The sequence below is a fragment of the Asparagus officinalis genome, chromosome 3 (genome assembly GCF_001876935.1).
Source record: "Asparagus officinalis chromosome 3, Aspof.V1, whole genome shotgun sequence".
In the NCBI taxonomy this organism is placed as follows: Eukaryota; Viridiplantae; Streptophyta; class Magnoliopsida; order Asparagales; family Asparagaceae; genus Asparagus; species Asparagus officinalis.
In genome coordinates this window covers 53,775,677-53,794,603 of record NC_033796.1, presented here as the reverse complement: position 1 = coordinate 53,794,603, position 18,927 = coordinate 53,775,677, and the positions used below count along the sequence as shown (strand labels likewise).

The 18,927-nt window shown below is 38.5% G+C and overlaps 1 protein-coding gene across 6 annotated transcripts; it reads right to left on the bottom strand.

Annotated features, from left to right (window-relative positions):
• LOC109834150 lies at positions 1,665 to 3,318 on the bottom strand. Of its 6 annotated transcripts, none has more exons than XM_020402075.1 (5): positions 3,263 to 3,315; positions 2,898 to 2,934; positions 2,788 to 2,810; positions 1,979 to 2,222; positions 1,665 to 1,872 (listed from the first exon to the last, which is right to left on the bottom strand). In XM_020402075.1, the coding sequence occupies exons 1-5, from the start codon at positions 3,298 to 3,300 to the stop codon at positions 1,732 to 1,734; spliced, it is 483 nt and encodes a 160-aa protein (XP_020257664.1). In that variant the 5' UTR covers positions 3,301 to 3,315; the 3' UTR covers positions 1,665 to 1,731. The 6 variants fall into 6 exon arrangements, 5 of the variants coding, with proteins under 5 accessions (XP_020257664.1, XP_020257666.1, XP_020257668.1 ...); XM_020402077.1 differs by having other exon boundaries at positions 1,985 to 2,222; XM_020402079.1 differs by having other exon boundaries at positions 1,989 to 2,222.

Sequence of the window (18,927 nt, the reverse complement as noted above, 5' to 3'; positions counted from 1 at the left end):
TGTGTGTGTGAGAGAGAGAACGTGGCGGATTTGGGGTTTTTGTTTTGTTTGTTCAATTTTCGCGAAAATAAATGGGGGGAAATTTCCTCTGTTTTGCGTGTAGGCTAAAATAATTTCCCGCCAAACTAATAACGAGGAAACTTTTATTTCCTCACTAATTGATTCTTTTATCGAGGAAAGGGTTCCTAGTAAAACAAAAAAAATTTAGTGAGGAAACCTTCAATTTGTCGTCAATGAATTTGGCGGGTGTTGCACATTTTTCAGCCAAATTAATAATGAGGAAACTATAATTTCCTCGCTAATAGGTTCTTTTTTACGATAAAACGGTTCCTCGTAAAACAAAAACTTTTAGTGAGGAAGCTTTAAATTTGTTGCTATTGAAATTGGCGAGTTTTGCACATTTTTCTGCCAAACTAATAATAAGAAAACTATTATTTCCTCGTAAAACAAAAATTTTAGCGAGGAAACCTTTAATTTGTCGTTAATGAATTTGGCGGGTGTTGCAAATTTTTCCGCCAAATTAATAGTGAGGAAATTATAATTTCCTCACTAATAAGTTTTTTTTAATGAGGAAACGGTTCCTCGTAAAAACAAAAACTTTTAGCGATGAAGCCTTAAATTTGTCAGCTTAAAATTGGCTGATTTTTTTCCCGCCAAACTAATAATGAGGAAACTATTATTTCCTCGCTAATTGATTCTTTTCACGAGGAAACGGTTCCTCGCAAATCATGTATCTTTAGCGAGGAAATCTACTTTATCGCTATTACATTTGGCGGGTTTTCCTCCATTTTCTACCAAAAGAACAACGATGAAATGATTATTTCCTCGTTAAATGTGCATTTCGTGATAAAAAAAGTTTATCACCAAAATCTAATATTTCCTCGCCAATAAAATAACTAGTTAGGAGACCAAATCATGATCATCTTTAGTGAGGAACTAAAATCGCCGGTTTAGTCTTTTACCGATTGAAAAAGACACCAGAGTTCGATTCTGGGGTATACTATCCCGAAGCAAGGCAACATAGGTTTTGACAAATTTAAGGTCTTTAACTCACTGTCAAAATAAAGAGAGGCCTGATGCCTTTACAACAGTTTCAGTCCTCCATTCACTCCTTCAGAGCAAGTCTTAATAAAGGGAAATGTACAGCAACAGCTCTAGTAATTACAAAAGCACAATACAGAATAGATTAATCACAGTGAAATATACATTTTATTTGATTTTTGATTTAAGGAAAAAAAATGTAAGAGGTGCACGTCTGAGTACATCATACTGTATATGTGTGCAAAAAGATACCTTGATATCTATCACTTATCACCCAATTCATTAACACCAATTCACTAACACACACCGACACACAGGTCTATACACAAAAAGAGGGGGGGAACATACATTCAAACAAGCGTGTATTTCAGCTACACAGATACAAACAGACACACGTACACAGAAAATAAAGGGAAGTACAAAAATAAATGATAGCTAAAAAGCAAACTTTTTAGTTTTCACATATATACGTAAACGTGATCTACAGAAAATCTCCTGGTAATTTTGTTCACAATTCTAGCAAGAGACAAGCTCGCAAATTAGATGTGGAGTGTAAAATACTAGAATAAAATATTCATCATAAAACAATAGACAATCATGCTGATGTATTTCGATCCTCTATAGTAGTGAGATAACATTATGCTTACTAATTGATAAAATCAAACCATGACATTCAGTAAAAAGATCTACTTAGTTACATACCAGTAGGGTCCGCTCCAGATCATTTGTCTGAACATTGGAAATTGCATGAAGAACATAGTCAGATGGACTAAGCCCACGCAGCAGATCATTCAGTTGAAGTGCACTACCTTTTCCACTTCTTATATCCTCCTGAAAATTAGAAAAGAAATAAAATACTTATTAATGCTTGAAGTAAAAGGTCACAAACTTTTAGTAGACAACTGCGAAATCTTGTGTAGTCTTGGGAAAATACAACACAAACATGCCCGCCGATCTTCACTTTTGTATGACGCTTATCTTGCGAACACACTCCGGGATCCATCATCATCGCTTTCATATAGAGCACAAAAGACAGATATATCATCTTTTTTGCCAATGCCCTTGTACAGGCTTTCATATTTCTCCTTGATCCATCAACAATGTCAAATTTATCTAACCCAGTGCGACCATTGGCAACAATGTCGTATAGAAAATGTTTCTCTTTTTTGCTGTGTAGAAATCTACAGTTAAACGGATAACAAAGAAAATAACTAAATAAGTAATTCTATTAAAAGGAATAGTTTAGGTGAGTAGTACATAAAAAATTCCGGTACTATGTGGAAACTGAAGCAAAGGGCAACATCAACTTACTTCTACTGACGACACATAAATTGACGTCAAAGCCCTTATATGAGTTATTAATGGCTCTAGCTAGACTTTTATCCACGATAACAATGAAAGGGATCAACCAAGAAGGCTAGAACCTTTCAGAGAAGCGTGTCAAAAATGGTCATGCTAGCACATCAATTGGAGCCATAAACATGTCTTTTAGCCATTGTCAAAGTTAGAATTTTTAACCAGACTCTTATGTTTCTTCTTTCTTTATAAGTGATAACTACTTCTATAAGGCAGATACTTTATTTTCATGCTGATATATACCAAGAAAATGGTGGGCGTGGGAGGTTGATAGGAAAATTATTCACATAAAACAATACCTCTAGTATGATTACATCGAGCCTGTTACAAGTTATGTTGAAATATCAAAAGTAACATACAGAAACCAATGTTAGATTAAATGAAGTTTACCTGATTGCTTCAAGTCTCGTAGCCTGTTTCAAAATAAATTAAAATAGTGAAAACTTACTCCATAAATGTTAAACCGAGTGAAATAAACAAACAGCATAAAGCTAGATTACCTTTGAAATTGTCCAGTGTCTATAAATTAAAGCTAAGCTGTGATCATTCAATGAATAGTTAATCATTCAAAATTGAGGACAATTGAAAATATCAGAATAAAAAGAAACAAAGGGCGAAACATTAATATGATGGAAAACTAAAAAAGTAAAGACGACAAATAAGATCAATATAATCTATTAAAATAAGATCAATATAATCTACTAAAATACGATCAATATAAACATCATACTTAATTGCATATATCCGTTGAACTTTATTCAAAGCAAAAAAAACTTCCACGGTCACATTAATAAGAAATCAGATTGGGGATTTTTTACAAATTCAATAAATAACTTAATCACAATAATAAGAAAGTGCATAATACCTTTGTGGAGTGAGGTGATCAGCGCATGCAATTGCCATAAATCGGAAAGGGGAAGACACGCAACCACGATATTGCACGACTTGATTGGATAGACGCCCAAAGATCTGGAAAGCAGTGGTCTTGAGGCGTGATCAGAGATCAATTAACACTTTTAGAGCGGAGCTTTGTTAGGTCAAGCAGAGGATCAGGGGTCAATCTAGTTTTTGAGAGCGGCCGAAGTTTTTTGGTATGGAATACAAGTTTTAGTATCAAAAAGTGAGTTTTTGTATTTGCACTACAACAAAATACAACATTGCCGACGAAACAAAAACGTCGGCAAATGTTTAAAAAACGTCGGGAAAAATATTTCCCGACGCAAAATACAGCGTCGCTAACGCGTCGCCAAAAGTGCGTCAAGGAAAGTATTTGACGACGCAAACACACTGCGTCGCCAAAAGTAAACACTTTTGGCGACGCGACATGCGTCGGGAAAAGTACATCTTTTAGCGACGCATAACTTTTTGCGTCGGCAAAAGCATGCAGTATTTTTTCCATATGCGGGACAACGTCGGGAAAGCTTGCACTTTTGGCGACGTACTTAACGTCGGCAAAGGGCAATGTGTCGGCAAAAGTATACTTTTGCCGACGCAGAATATAGCGTCGCTAAAAAGCTTATCTTTGGCGACGCATGATTGCGTCGGCAAAAGTGCAGCTTTTAGCGACGCAGAATAGAGCGTCGCTAAAAACTACATCTTTGGCGACGCAAGATTGCGTCGCTAAAAGATATTACTTTTGGTGACAAAATATATCGTCGGCAAAAGTGTTACATTTAGCGACGAAATATAGCGTTGACAAAAGTGTTACTTTTACTGACGCTTATCGACACTAATTTGCATCGCCAAAAGTAATATATTTTCTATCAAATACAAACCTACACTGAATCTGAACATCCAAAAAAAATTTGCTCCCATTCACATCAACATAAAAGTCTATTTTTCCATTTCCCCTTGAGCGCTAAAAGCGTTAATTTACAAACTTCCTCTTGCATACCCAAGTACATAAAGTCTCTCAAAAACAGATTACATCAAGAAAACTAGAAACAACAATTCTCTCAAAAACAGATTACATCAAGAAAACTAGAAACAACAATCTCAAATTTGTATCATTAATTACAAATTTTTGATGACAAAGGTACTAATGGCGTCAAAGATTGACAAGCCTCCCGAATTCTTGAGCAATATGACTTGTAGAGTGCTTGTCCATGAAGAGGAGGAATATCTGCATTAAGTGCCTGAAGAGACTTTGTTTTTTGCATATGAACAGCAACACCTGCATTAAGGCATCGTTTTGGCTAGGACATGCTGCAAATCATCATTTAATGCAAGTCCATGGCAAAGAAGATCTTCATCCCTATAAGAATTTGACATGCTGCAAATCATCATTTAATGCAAGTCCATGGCAAAGAAGATCTTCATCCCTATAAGAATTTCAAAAGAGAGTAAAAAGTTTAAGTTATGCAAATTCCATGGCAAAGAAGATCTTCATCCCTATAAGAATTTCAAAAGAGAGTAAAAAGTTTAAGTTATGCAAAACTTGGCAGGAGTAGATCATGCATGAAATAAATTGATACGAGTTTAACAGAAATGAGTATAAACGCATCAGATGCATCCATAGTGAAATAACTAATAAAAGAAATACGGATTCATAGTGAAAATTATCAAAGCTATCAAAATGGGAGTTTCTAATACACCAGGGACATTGGCTGGTATAGTAGGTGTTAGTCTTACAGGAAAGATTCTTGATTCTGCTAAGGCTGCCACAGGGACATTGGCTGGTATAGTAGGTGTTAGTCTTACAGGAAAGATTCTTGATTCTGCTAAGGCTGCCAATGTGGATCTCTCGAGCCCTGAGAGTTGGAATTCAGTATTCTTCATTCCAGGATATCTCTGCATAATCAGCTCTATCTTTTTCATGATTTTCTCGACAGGGGAAAGAATTTTTGACTAACATACTTCACAGTGGGCATTTTTTTTTACAAGAGGCCCACTCTGGCAAATTCCTGTTAAGATCATTCTTCAGTTAGATGATATCACCATCCTATATTGGGATATTGATTTCATTTTTTTAATTCAGTTGGTGTAGCTGAACTTTGGAGCATAGTTTGTGATGGAGCATAGTTTGTGATGGGACTCCATATATGTTGTTTGTTTTAAGAAAATTTTTAGAATATTGAATCCCAAAAGTGCAAAAAGTGCTCAATTTTTAGATTTTGCCAAATTCTCTCAATTGGCGAGGATTTTGACAAATCTTAATTTTGTCTTTTTATGGTAGGTAACCTCACCAAGATAGCATATTCATCATATTACAAAATTTTAACATTTGGTAATGCTACAATTTAAGCTTGAAACAAACAAAATATTACAAATTGTTGATACAGGAGATCTACGAGATGAGGCGACTGAAAAGCATGACGAGCCGACTAAACAGATGAACGAGACGAGACTCGACTCAAACCAGACGAGACAACAACAAACCAGGAGAGTCAAGAATTATTTTAACCATAAATTTTAATATTTATTTTAAATAAAATTTATGATATTTTTTAAATTATTTAAAGGGGTATTTTTCCCTGTGTTTTTCCTCTCACCGGTGTTCACTCTGTATATCTCTCCCTAATTCACGCAAATCCCTCCGCCTCGTGTTTTCCCCCATCTCTCAACCCACATCCTCCCAACCACCCTATCACTTACTCTCTCTCTCTCTCTTAATAAAATCTTCGGCCGTTCTTACTCTCTTTCCAATCTCACACTCAATCTCTCTCTCTCTGACACTCTCTCTATTATCCTCTCATTAAAAGTTGATGTCCCACTCTCACTCACTCATTCACTCACCATCACACTCTCTCTCTTCTTTATTAATCTCTCTCACCGTACTCTCTGCTCTCCCATTCCCCCCCCCCCCCGCCGCTCCGACCATCGCTCCTCCGCTAGCTGCAGTCCAACGCCAACGCTCCACCACCGAGCTTCGACTCCGCCAAGCCGCCTCGCCGAGCTCCGACAAGCTCTCCTCGAGCTCAGCGACGCCGCTCCGCCTCCGACGAACGACCCTCCCCAAACTACAACCACGTCGCCGTCGAGCTCCTGAACCGCAGAACCTCCTCCCCCAGTCCCCTCTCTTCTCCTCAGCCTCTCTCCCCGCCTTGGTCGCCGCTCGTCGCCGCCCAGGCCCATCACCTCCTCCCTCCATCTCGAACTCGACAGCCAACCACCACTCCTCCGCTCAACGCCGCTCCCCTCCACCGCTCTCGCCTGAGCTCGACCCGCGCCACCTCCACCAGCACCACCCGCCGTCGTCCTGACGACGATCACCCCGCTCCTCCTTGCAGCCCCTAGTCGCTGTTGTCCAACCTCCAGTGCCTCCCCTTCGCTGTCCAGACCCGCGTCGGCACCCTCGTCAGCCCAACCGCTGTCCCCTCAGTCCAGAACCATTTGCAGCGGCATCGCCGTCTCGTCATTAGGCCCCTTGGCCTCGCTGGCAAGATCCCTCTTGCCATTATCTTGTTTTAATTTATTTTTAGCGTATGAATTATTTTGTATATGTATAGTTTAGTCCGTGCTAATTTAATATCATACGTGTAGTTAACGGTTATATTTTCGGTGAATATTCTATAGTACAAAAATTAATCGTGGTGATTGGATAGGTCAGAATTGATTTACGATTAATTCCGGGCTATCTGGAAGAAGAATGTATTTTTAGTATTTATTATAATGATGAAAATATTTTTTTAAAGGAACATATTTAGTGAAAATAAGTTATTTTGAGTAAAAAGTATTTTGAATAATTGTTATGATTAAAGGAATTTTATTTTGAGAAAAAATATATTTTAGATTATTTTATAAAATATCATAGAAATCATTTATAAAATTTAAAGTATTACTGTTCATAAATAATAATAAAATATATTTTAAAAAGATTATTTTAGATTTTTTATAATGAGAGATAATTTTAAAGGAAATTATTCTTGGAATTAATAACTGAGATTTCGATTTTCGTGTGCAAAACATCTGTTAATGGTAGTTCCATCTTGCATTGTTAATAGTAGCTTTACTCTCGTATGTTTCTTGCATGTGATCACGTCCTCTGTTCACACTTCATGACTTTGACACTTAACATAATGACATTTATTATTTCATGTTGAGAATCATGAGAAGTACATGACTATAGTGACCTGTATGACACAGTTAGGATCTAGAATCTCGTGTGTAGTTGACCTGGAATTATAAGAATTGGGGTGAGAAGTCTTGGTCCATATGAACGATTGTGATTGTTGATGTATTTTCCAGGATCGCGTTGGTGAAGTTTGTGTAGTCACCGGGGTGAGTCTGAGGTGTTGAGATGTTTGTGATTATGGTTGTATTTCGGGCTCGTGCCGATGAAGTTTGTGTAGTCACCGGGGTGGGTCTGATGAGTTAAGATATTTGTGTATTTCGGGCTCGCGCCGGTGAAGTTTGTGTAGTCACCGGAGTGGGTCTGAGGAGTTGGGATATTTGTGATTGCTATCTATCAGTTATTCGATAATATGAGCCAGTGACCTGTTGTAGGATGACTAGTTACATGACCTAGATTCTTGGCTAAGTGTGATTCTTGTGAGACGTAGATCGGTTGTATTCTCTCCATACATAGATCAGAATTAATATTTAATTATTTATAATTCGAGACATATGGTATATACATGAGAGTTTCCTTGTTTGGATTATTTCGCTCGACGTACTACGTCTCGATGTGTAGATTTTTAAGTATTAATTCCATCTATTGTATGACATTGTTGCTTGGATGGTTTCTGATCGCTACCTGTATAGTCTTGTTACTTGGTTGAATTTTGGATTCTTTTGATTATTAGTATTCTAGTTGCACGCCTCTAACGTTATTACTATCATCACATGTTCTATTTCTATTTCTGTTATCGCATTAACCACGCATATATTATCAATACTGTTATTGTATTTGTTCCTGCCTTGGGGGATCTTGCCGTGTATTATACACGCTGACGTACTCCTATTTTCTGGGTGTACGTCAGATTTAGGAGACGGACATTCTCAATAGGAGCGCCTTACAGGTGGAGTAGAAGAATAAGCTGAAGCCCAGTAGTTTTCCTCTGTAGTAGCTGATGAACATTAAAACTTTTTTACCGTACCGTTCCCTAGTTGATGATGGATTTAGTATTTTAACAATACTTTCATTATGGACTATGTATTTCTTATTTTTTTTCCCTAGTTGATGATGGATTTAGTATTTTAACAATACTTTCATTATGGACTATGTATTTCTTATTTTTTTAGTTGGACCATTTTTGTAATAAGGGTATGTTTAACCCATATTTTTATGTCCAGGATGATTTATCATGGATGAAATGTTTATTTCTTATTCTGGATTGTCATTATATTCTTGTTGATTGTGATCGGGGACCTGTGACTTCGCATTGTATTTATTTTCAGACGCTTAGCGTATTGGATTGAGAAGAAAAAAAATAATAGCGTATATTTCTTCTCAATCTAATACGTCGTGGGCTTGCTCACATTCCGATTCCCGGGTTTTGGGAAGCGGGGCGTGACATTAGTCGACTCATGTCCAATCGACACGAAAGGCGGTACTACTTGGCACGCCTCGTGTCGACTCGAAAAACAGATTAGGAAAAGAGTTTGTTTTTGGTTATTTACTTTTAGAATTAGAGTTTTTTTATTAGCGTTAGGACAGATTTATTTGGCTTTATATAATAGTTTCTTTTGTAAATCAAACAATTAACTTTCAATTATTCAATCAAGAGAAATTTTCTCCTTGTTTTCGTTCTCAAAATTGAGAAACTTAAAACTTTTGGATTCAAGCTCATGAATTACCTGCTATTGTCAGGGCTCGTCGGTATCAGAATGATATCCGGTCGGCCTCCTTATTTCTACGTCTGTGTCAAGTAGTATCAGAGCTTCGGCTTCAACATCCTCCACAATGGCAGGGGGGGGGGGGGAGGAGCTATCTGAACAGGATCTTTCCGTGAGGATGAGTTCTATGGATGGAAGATTTGGCACGTTGGAGGCGTCTCTTCAGAACCTTCAACAAGCCTTTGAAGGACTTACCCTTCACCTCAACAATGGGAATAACTTCACCGACGGTCTTCACCTAGGCGGATCTGGAGTTAGGCAACCCCGACATCCACCCCCGTGCAATCCTCAAACCCCTCCAGTTTATCCACCTCAAAATCAACCACGTCCAAACCAACCACCTCCATATCAACCCCCTCCACATCATCGATGACTTCCTAATCAAACCCTTCCCTATGATGATTACAGCGACGACAAAGTGGACTATGGTAACCAATTTGAATGGCCATGGTATGATAACATGTCGAGCGAAGAAGAGGGAGATCGACCTTATGGTAGAGGTCGGGGTAGAGGCTACAACCCTCGTCACAACTATCACCAACAAGGCTGATATCATTAGGACTAAGACTATCGGATGAAGGTAGAGCTTCCTTCCTTTAGAGGAAATATGGACATAGAGGTTTTCTTGGATTGGCTCTATGAAGTAGAGAAGTTCTTTGAGATGGCTAATGTGCCCGAAGCAAACTATGTGAAGTTTGTAGCATATCGTCTTAAAGGAGGAGCCGCGGGGGTTTGGCGTCGCATGAAGCAATTACTACAAGCTAGGTTCCTACCACCCGACTACCAAAAAATTCTCTACAACTAGTTCGAGAAATACCATCAAGGAATCAGATTAGTAAGTGCTTATACCGAAAAGTTCTTCCATCGTACTTCTCTTTATGATTTGTCTATGAGCAAAGAGCAACTCACGGCCAAATATATCAGAGGTTTGAAGTATTCAATTCAAGAGAAGGTCACCATCCACAACATGTACTCTGTGGATGAAGCCCATAACATGACTCTCAAGGCGGAAATATTATCCTCCAAAGCGTTACTTTTCAGACGAACCGAACAAGGAGGTTCGGTCGAGAAAGCGAGAGGAGAGTCGGTCGTGCAAAGGACGATTGATCGGCCTGTTCCTCCACGGTCGGCCGAGCGGTCGATAACTCAACCATAGCCCCTAATGACTCAAGCAAGTATGTATGCCACGTCGACTGTAGGGAAGTGTTTCTGATGTCTCCAACCAAGGCATAAGTCTAACGAGTGCTCGTAGCAGCGGAAGGTCAATCTTGAGGATTATGAGGAAGCTGAGGATGAACACAACATCTGAAGAAGAGTGCAAGGAAGAGGTTACCGAGATTGAGGGCGACAATTTGTCGTGTGTTGTTCAATGACTCCTATGTGCTCAGAAGACACCAGATTCATCACAACGACACTAAATTTTCTTTTCTAGATGTTCAATCAGTAACAAGGTGTGCACCCTCATCACTGACAATAGAAGCAGTGAGAATATTATGTCAAAGTCCTTGGTGGATCATTTGAAATTGCTGACCGAGACCAAGCCTATGCTATATACCATCGGATGGATCAAGAAAGGTCCCTCTGTGAAGGTGACCGAAGTATGTCACGTGCCACTATCACTAGGCAAGACTTATAGTGATTCTGTTGCTTGGATGTTGTGGATATGGACACGTACCATGTTTTGTTGGGATGATCGTGGCAGTATGATGTTGACGCTAAGCATGGCGGCAAGAAGAACGGGTACTCTTTTGTGTGGATGAATAAAAAGAACATCACACCACATATTCCACCCTCTCCCAAGAGCCCCAAAGATCAAACTTCCAAACGTATATCTTTTTGTAACATTGGAGAGTTTCTGGCTGAGTCAAAAGAGTTGAAACAGATGTTTGCCTTAGTGGTGAAGGAAGAATTAAAGACGCCCATGGAAGTTCCAGAGAAGTTGAATTTGCTACTTAAGGAGTTCGAAGTGTTGATTCCTAAAGAGCTACTCTAGGGTCTTCCTCCCATGAGGGATATTCAACACCACATTGATTTTATTCTGAGTTCAGTGTTTTCTTATCTCCCTCATTATCGCATGAATCCGCAGGAGAAGAATATTTTTTACAGGACACCATTGAGGAACTTAGTATGAAAGGCCACATCCGAGAGAGTATGAGTCCATGTGCAGTTTCGGCCGTGTTGACACCAAAGAAAGTGGGAGTTGAAGGATGTGTGGACAGTCGAGCCATTAACAAGATTACAATTCGCTATAGGTTCCTAATTCCTCGGCTAGACGACATGTTGGATCAGTTGGGAGGCGCGAGCATATTTTTGAAGGTCGACTTTAGGAGTGGCTATCATCAGATCTGAATCCGACCCGGCGACGAGTGGAAAACTACATTCAAAAGTAGTGAAGGCCTCTACGAATAGTTGGTGATGCCTTTTGGGTTGTCGAACGCTCCAAGCACATTTATGCGTTTGATGAACCAAATTCTAAAGCCTTTCTTAGGAAGATTTGTAGTCGTCTACTTTGATGAGATTCTCATCTATAGCCGAGATGAACAGGAGCATATGTTGCATCTCCGAGAAGTCTTCCAAGTGCTAAAGGAGAATGAACTTTACATCAACCTTAAGAAGTGTGTGTTCTTGATGACTCAACTTGTGTTCTTAGGATTCGTGGTAAGCTTGCGGGGGGATACAAGTCGACGAGGACAAAGTTAAGGCAATAGAGGATTGGCCGACTCCAACAAGTGTTGCGAAAGTAAGAAGCTTTCATGGGCTAGCATCTTTTTATCAGCGTTTCATTCATAATTTCAGCTCTATAGTTGCTCCCATGACGGATTGCTTGAAGAAGAAGGGTGTTTTCGAGTGGACCGATGAAGCAAATGCAGCTTTTGCCTTTATCAAGGAGAAAATTACCACTACACCTATCTTAGAATTTCCGGATTTTGACAAGCTCTTTGAGCTTGAATGTGACGCGTGTAGTGTCGGTATTGGAGCAGTTTTCTCCTAAGAGAAGCACCCCCATTGCATTCTTGAGTGATAAGTTGAATGAAGCTCAGCAGAAGTGGAGTACTTACGAGCAGGAGTTGTATGCTATTTTTCGTTCTTTGAAGACTTGGGAGAGTTACCTTATTGCTAACAACTTCGTGATTTACTCCAATCATCACACTACAAGAAATACAGTATTTAACGACCAAAATTAGTAAAGGGACCAGTTGACCGTCGTTAATTAGCATATAATAACGACGGTTTTTTAAAGCCTTCGTCGAGTGATTACAAATATTATATAATGATGTGATATGGGATAACGGTTTTCAAATCCCTTCATTAATTTAATCCTAATACCGTCGTTATTGGGTCTCCTTAGAAACGAAGGGGTCCATTACCTTCATTAATCATAACTCCTGATCATAACAGATTAGTAATCAAAATTAATATGAATAACCCGAAACCCAAATCACCCTCTAACCGCACCTATATATATTTGAATAAGCCCTAGGTTAATTAAAACTTAACTGTTCATCATCTCTTTTTAATAATTCTCCTTCAACGAAAGGTAGTGAGGACCTACACACATGGTGCGGACAGTAGGAAGATCACACAGATGAAGACCTCGCAAGCCACATTGCACCAGGAACCCAAGCCAAAGGAATTATCGCAGACAGCCACACTAGAAAAGACCAACAGTAACTGGAATAGGGGCAGCACGACTTTATACAGGCTAAGATTGCCGCAATACAGTACAGTAGTCATCAAAGAATCACAGATAGCAAGGCATTAGCATATAGTGCAACGCTTGCAGACGCACTAATGGGTCAGCAGAGCAGAACAGCCACCATAAGATAAAAGCACACAGGAGCACGCAAAGACAAACAAACGTGACAAGATGAAACTAGATTAATTAATCGCGCAGCCTATACTTATCATGCATCTCTTATTAATAAATCAGCCTTCAACGAAACCATCCTCGCCCTACCGCCCCCGCCCTCCAGCAATTCGTTGTTCACCCTCTGCCTCGTCCATGCGACGTCATCGCGTTCGCGGCGATGAGGAACCCTGCGCCTGCTCAGTAGTCGTCGTTCGTCGTTTCCGGGTTCCCTTGCGCAGAGCGTTTCCTGCTGAGCAAACGTCGTCAATTCGCCCGCCTGCCAGCAAGCGTTTGTTCGCAGATACCTCATCGTCGTTCGGCTAGGAGGCGCCAAGCAAGTTCATCACCCGAACCAACTTCTTCGCCCGTCGTTGTCGGCGTCGCCCCCAACAAGTTGTCGGGCCGCGCCACGTCGTTGCCCGCCTGGTCGCTGGCCTATTGCCACCCTTCGAGGCCCCATGCTTTAGGCGGTCGTCGGCGTTCGCCCCAGCAACGTCGTCGCCCGACCAATCTCTTCCCCCCTTCGCCGGCGTTTCCCAAACGTCGTCGCCCGCCACGGTCGCCCCAGCATCGTCGTCGCCGCTGATTGATTGTTTGGTAAATTTTCACTCAAGTCCTCTATACTTTATCCTACTTTGCACTTTTGTGTAATTGCATTCAAGTACCCTATAGTTTCTCTGTAATTTTCACTCAAGTTTTATTTATAGATGTTTTAGGATACGTAGACAATGATGAATGTAATAGATCATCCACTTGAATTGTTCCACTCATGCATTAAGAGATCTCTATACATTTAATATTTTGAAGTAATTAAAATCTATTACATTTTCTAATATTTGCTGATATAAAACTTTTTAAGACATGTACATTATACATTAATGTAAAGGGAATAGGTCATCTAATCTCATTGTGTATGTGTCCCCATAAAAGAAAAGAGTTTTTTTAGATATTAGTCCCTTACAATCTTCAATAATTGTATATTAGACTCTTAAAATTTAAAAATTGTATATTAGCCCCTTAAATCCTATAGGGTCTTATTAAATGGTCTATATTAGTTTTCAATTAAAAAATTCTGACCAAGATCGGGTTAACTCCTAACTCAATCATAATCTTCAATAATTGTATTAGACTCTTAAAATTTAAAAATTGTATATTAGTCCCTTAAATATTTATTAGTAAGTAATAATGTAGATTTTATATGATACCTGACTATATAACATAATTATTTGAAGAATCAGGAGAAGAAACGAGCTTAAAGATAAACCCAAACATTTGGGGTGACGGCGCCATATAAATGAAGATATTTGGTGACCAAGCAAAACAAGAAAAAGAAATTGTCAAAGCTATTATAGTAAACTAGCTAAGAAGACTTCTCTTATTAGTTTGTAAGAAAGTTAGATTTAGGTTGAGGTTTCTATTGTTTAATCTGTGCCTATAATTTTTTTCAGTATATATATATCTTCATTATTTTCAATTTAATTATAATATAAAATTTATAAGATATATTGGAAATTAATTTTTTGCAATGTGTTTTTAATTCTTATAAATTAAATTTTGATTCAAATTTGATATAGGATAAATTTGATGCTAAGGACATGGAGCAAAAGAGAGAGTTAGTAATAAGACACTTGCGCGATTTGTGGAATAAGTGGCGTGGTGACATGCACAGGAAATATGTGAAATAAAATTCATTGCAAGTTGCACTTAGAAATAAACATACAGAAGTGAGTGTTGATGACTGGGATTGGCTAGTTAAAGAACATTATTTTTCTTCAAAATTTTAGGTATTAATCTCCTAATTTTATTAATTTTGTTCCATGTATATTCCTTCAAAATTTTAGGTATTAATCTCCTAATTTTATTAATTTTGTTCCATGTATATTGTTGGATTGTTGAAATTATCTTTTAATCTTGATGTATAGAAAGCAAGCCAACAAAATACACTTAACAAAGGCAAAAGAAAGATGCTCCACCATGGGCAGCAAACCCTTTAGACAAATTGCGTGGGAATTGGTACACATTCAAAACTAATTTCCTAGTTATTTATAACTACTTTGTTTTTTAGTTTGATGTTGTACTCATTTTTATTTAATATTTGAATAAGGGTGGCAAGTCAGGAAATCCACCTGATGTGGTAAAAATGTTTCATGAAACTCGAAAGAAAGCTAATGAAACACTAGAAAATGGGGATCAAGATAAATATGTAAGTAGAATATGTGTTTAAGTTTGATAATGATGCATTATATAGTACTAACATATGAATTTAATTTTTATAGGATGAAATTGTTCAAGTCAAACAAGCAAACCCTTCACTTTCTAACATTGAGATAGTTGAGAAAATCTGGGGGAAGCAATCTCATGGTAACATTATTGTATTTGGTGGCAGGACTACTTTGAAAGATTTGAGAGGACCGCTCCCTAGTCGATCTGATCTGGAAGCACGGGTTATAGAAGAAAAGAGAAAGAACCAAATGCTTCAACAACGCTTAGATGAGCAGGAGCAACAACAACAAAGGATGTCTGAGTTGGAGTCACAAGTGAAAGCTATGCAATAACTTTTTTTTAGGCAATCACCTTCATTGACTCCTCAAACTTGAGAACGTGTGCAGGACTAGGTAATTATTTTTTTGTAAAATCTCTTATATACTTTTATGATTGACTACTTGCACTAAAAAATGTGATTTTTACTTAATAAGATAACATTTGCTTAATTGATATTTCTTAATTATGTGATTTTTTTAAAAATTTTCAGGCTATCCATGCAAGATTAGGAGGGGGTAGCTCGAGTCTTCTTTTGACGATGGTTAGAGGTGTCAGAGATGTGTCTTCCCCAAACTTTTATTTTAATTTGTTTTAGATAGTTTCATGTATTTTTCTTTGGAACAATTAGGATATTAACTCTTATTATTAGTATTGAATATTTGAGGATGGTGAAATTTTATTTATTGATGTTATTAATGAATGGAATTTTTATTTTACCTCTTATTCATTATTGGGTATTTTAATATGTTTTTGTTGTGAATCTTTTTTTTGACGATAAAAACAAGGGATATACCCTGTTCATTAATATTAATTAAGTTTTTGTTGTGAATCTTAGTGTCTGGTTGAGAATAATATGATAGTTACCTATGAATGGAAATTTTATTATTAATGTATATTAGAAATTTGTAGTCTACAATGACGGTTTTATAAACCGTATTTTGTTCATCAACGAAGGGAAAGCACCGTCGTTGATGGGTTACTAATTACCCATTATGTGGACTTTTACGACGGTATCCAACCGTCATTAATTAGTCTTCAACGATGGGAAAATATCCCCGTAACTAATGGTAACGACGGGAAAATATCCCCGTAACTAATGGTAACGACGGGAAAATATCCCGTCACTGATGGTAACGACGGGAAAATATCCCGTCACTGATAGTAACGACGGGAAAATATCCCCGTTACTGATGGTAACGACGGTGATAATTACCGTCGTAAATATTAATGACGGTAATATGTTCCGTCGTTATAGACTCTTTAATGACGGGTAGTATATCCCTTCGTGACCCTTTAGCGAAGAGGGCTTCAACGACGGGTGACGAAGGGATTTTTCCCCGTCGTTAGCATACAATAACGAAGGCTTTCAGCTCTTTAACGAAGGGAAATCCCTTTGTTAAGACGTAATTTCTTGTAGTGTCAGTCTCTTCAACACTTCAATAATCAGAATCATATTAACAAAATGCATGAACGTTGGGCTTCATACTTTGAACAGTTCAATTTTACTTTGCGACATAAGTCAGGAGTCGACAATAAGGTGCCTGATGCTTTGAGTCGGCGGGTATCTTTATTAAGCATATTGCGAGGTGAAGTTGTTGCTTTTGACAGTTTGAAAGATCTTTATGTTGATGATGAAGACTTTCACGGGGTTTGGGCAAAGTGTTTGACAATACAACCCACGAGAGATTTTATTATTATGGACGGCTTTCTGTTTAAAGGAAACCGGTTTTGTATTCCAAGGACGTCATTGAGGGAAAAGATAGTTCGAGACTTACATGGTGGCGGGCTTGATGGACACTTTGAGCGAGACAATACTATTTTGAGTCTTGAAGAGAGATACTATTGGCTGAGTTTGAGGAAGGATATGGCAACACTTGTGAGGAGTTGTCAAGTGTGCCAAGTTGTAAAGGGGCAAGTGCAGAATACTGGTTTGTATACTCCTCTACTTGTACCCAAGGATATATGGGAAGATTTGAGTATGGACTTTGTGTTGGGACTTCCCCGAGCACAAAGAGGCGTGGATTCAGTCTTTGTGGTAATGGATCAATTTTCTAAGATGACTCACTTCATTCCATGTCGCAAGATTTCGGATGCACCACATGTTGCACGACTGTTCTTTCAAGAAGTGATTCGACTATATGGTGTTCCTAGTTCGATTATCTCGAATAGGGATACTAGGTTCTTGGCGACTTTTTGGACTACTTTATGGTGATGATTTGACACTTTATTGAAGTATTCTAGCACAGCACATGCTCAAACGGATGGACAAATAGAAGTGGTCAATCAGACTTTGGGAAACTTGATTTGATGCATATGTGGAGAGAAGCCAAAGATGTGGGATCAAGCTATACCTCAAGATAAATTCACCTACAACATGACTGTTCATAGTTCCACAAGTATGTCTCCTTTTTCTATTGTTTATAGAAAGACACATCAACATCTCCAAGAATTGTTGAAGTTGCTGACAAGTAGCAAGTTCAGCGAGGCAGCAAGTTCAATGGCCGAGAATGCTATCAATGTTCAGGAAGAAGTGCGTACAAAACTTGAGAAAGCCAATGCAAAGTTCAAGGCGCGAGTGGATAAGAAGAGGCAACTCAAGGTTTTCAATGAAGGAGACATAGTGATGGTTTACTTACGGAATGAACGGGTGCCGGCTGGAACATACAGCAAGCTTAAGCCGAAAAGATATGGACCGTTCAAGATTCTCGAAAAGACCAATGACAATGCATATGTAGTGGATCTTCCAGAAGGAATGACTATGTCTAAGACATTCAACGTGGCAGATATTTCTGACTATCATCCTTCAATCAATTTGTATTCAAGTGATACGAACTCAAAGACGAGTTCTTTCGAAGGAGAGACTGATACAGGAGATCTTTAAGACAAAGCAAGACGAGATGACTAAACAGATGGACGAGACGAGACTCGATTCAAACCAGACGAGACGACAACAATGGACGAGACGAGACTCGATTCAAACCAGACGAGACGACAACAAACCAGACGAGTCAAGATGACGAATCGAGGCGAAGCAACCCAGCCAAGACGAACAGACGACTCGAGGCGACAGGACGAGATGACAGGCGACAGGACGAGTCGACACATGCCAGTCGACACGAAAGGCGGAACCACTTGACATACTTAGTCGACTCATGACACGAAAGGCGGTACTACTCGACACGCCTCGTGTCGACTCGGAAAACATATTAGGAAAGAAGTTCGTTTTTGGTTATTTCCTTTTAGAATTAGAGTTTCTTTTTCATTAGAGTTAGGATAGATTTATTTGGCTTTATATAATAGTTTCTTTTATAAATCAAACAATTAACTTTTAATTATTCAATCAAGAGACTTTTTCTCCTTGTTTTCGTTCTCAAATTTGAGAAACTTAGAGCTTGTGGATTCATGCTCGTGAATTACCTGCTATTGTCAGGGCTCATCGGTATCGGAATGATATCCGATCGGCCTCCTCGTTTCTACGTCTGCGTCAATTGTAGTATTCCAAACCCCAAAATATTAATGAAACAAACAACATTTTAGAAATCCTAGCCCATAGCTGTAGTATTCCAAACCCCAAAATATTAATGAAACAAACAACATTTTAGAAATCCCAGTCCATAATAAAATACCTATGAATTTCAAGT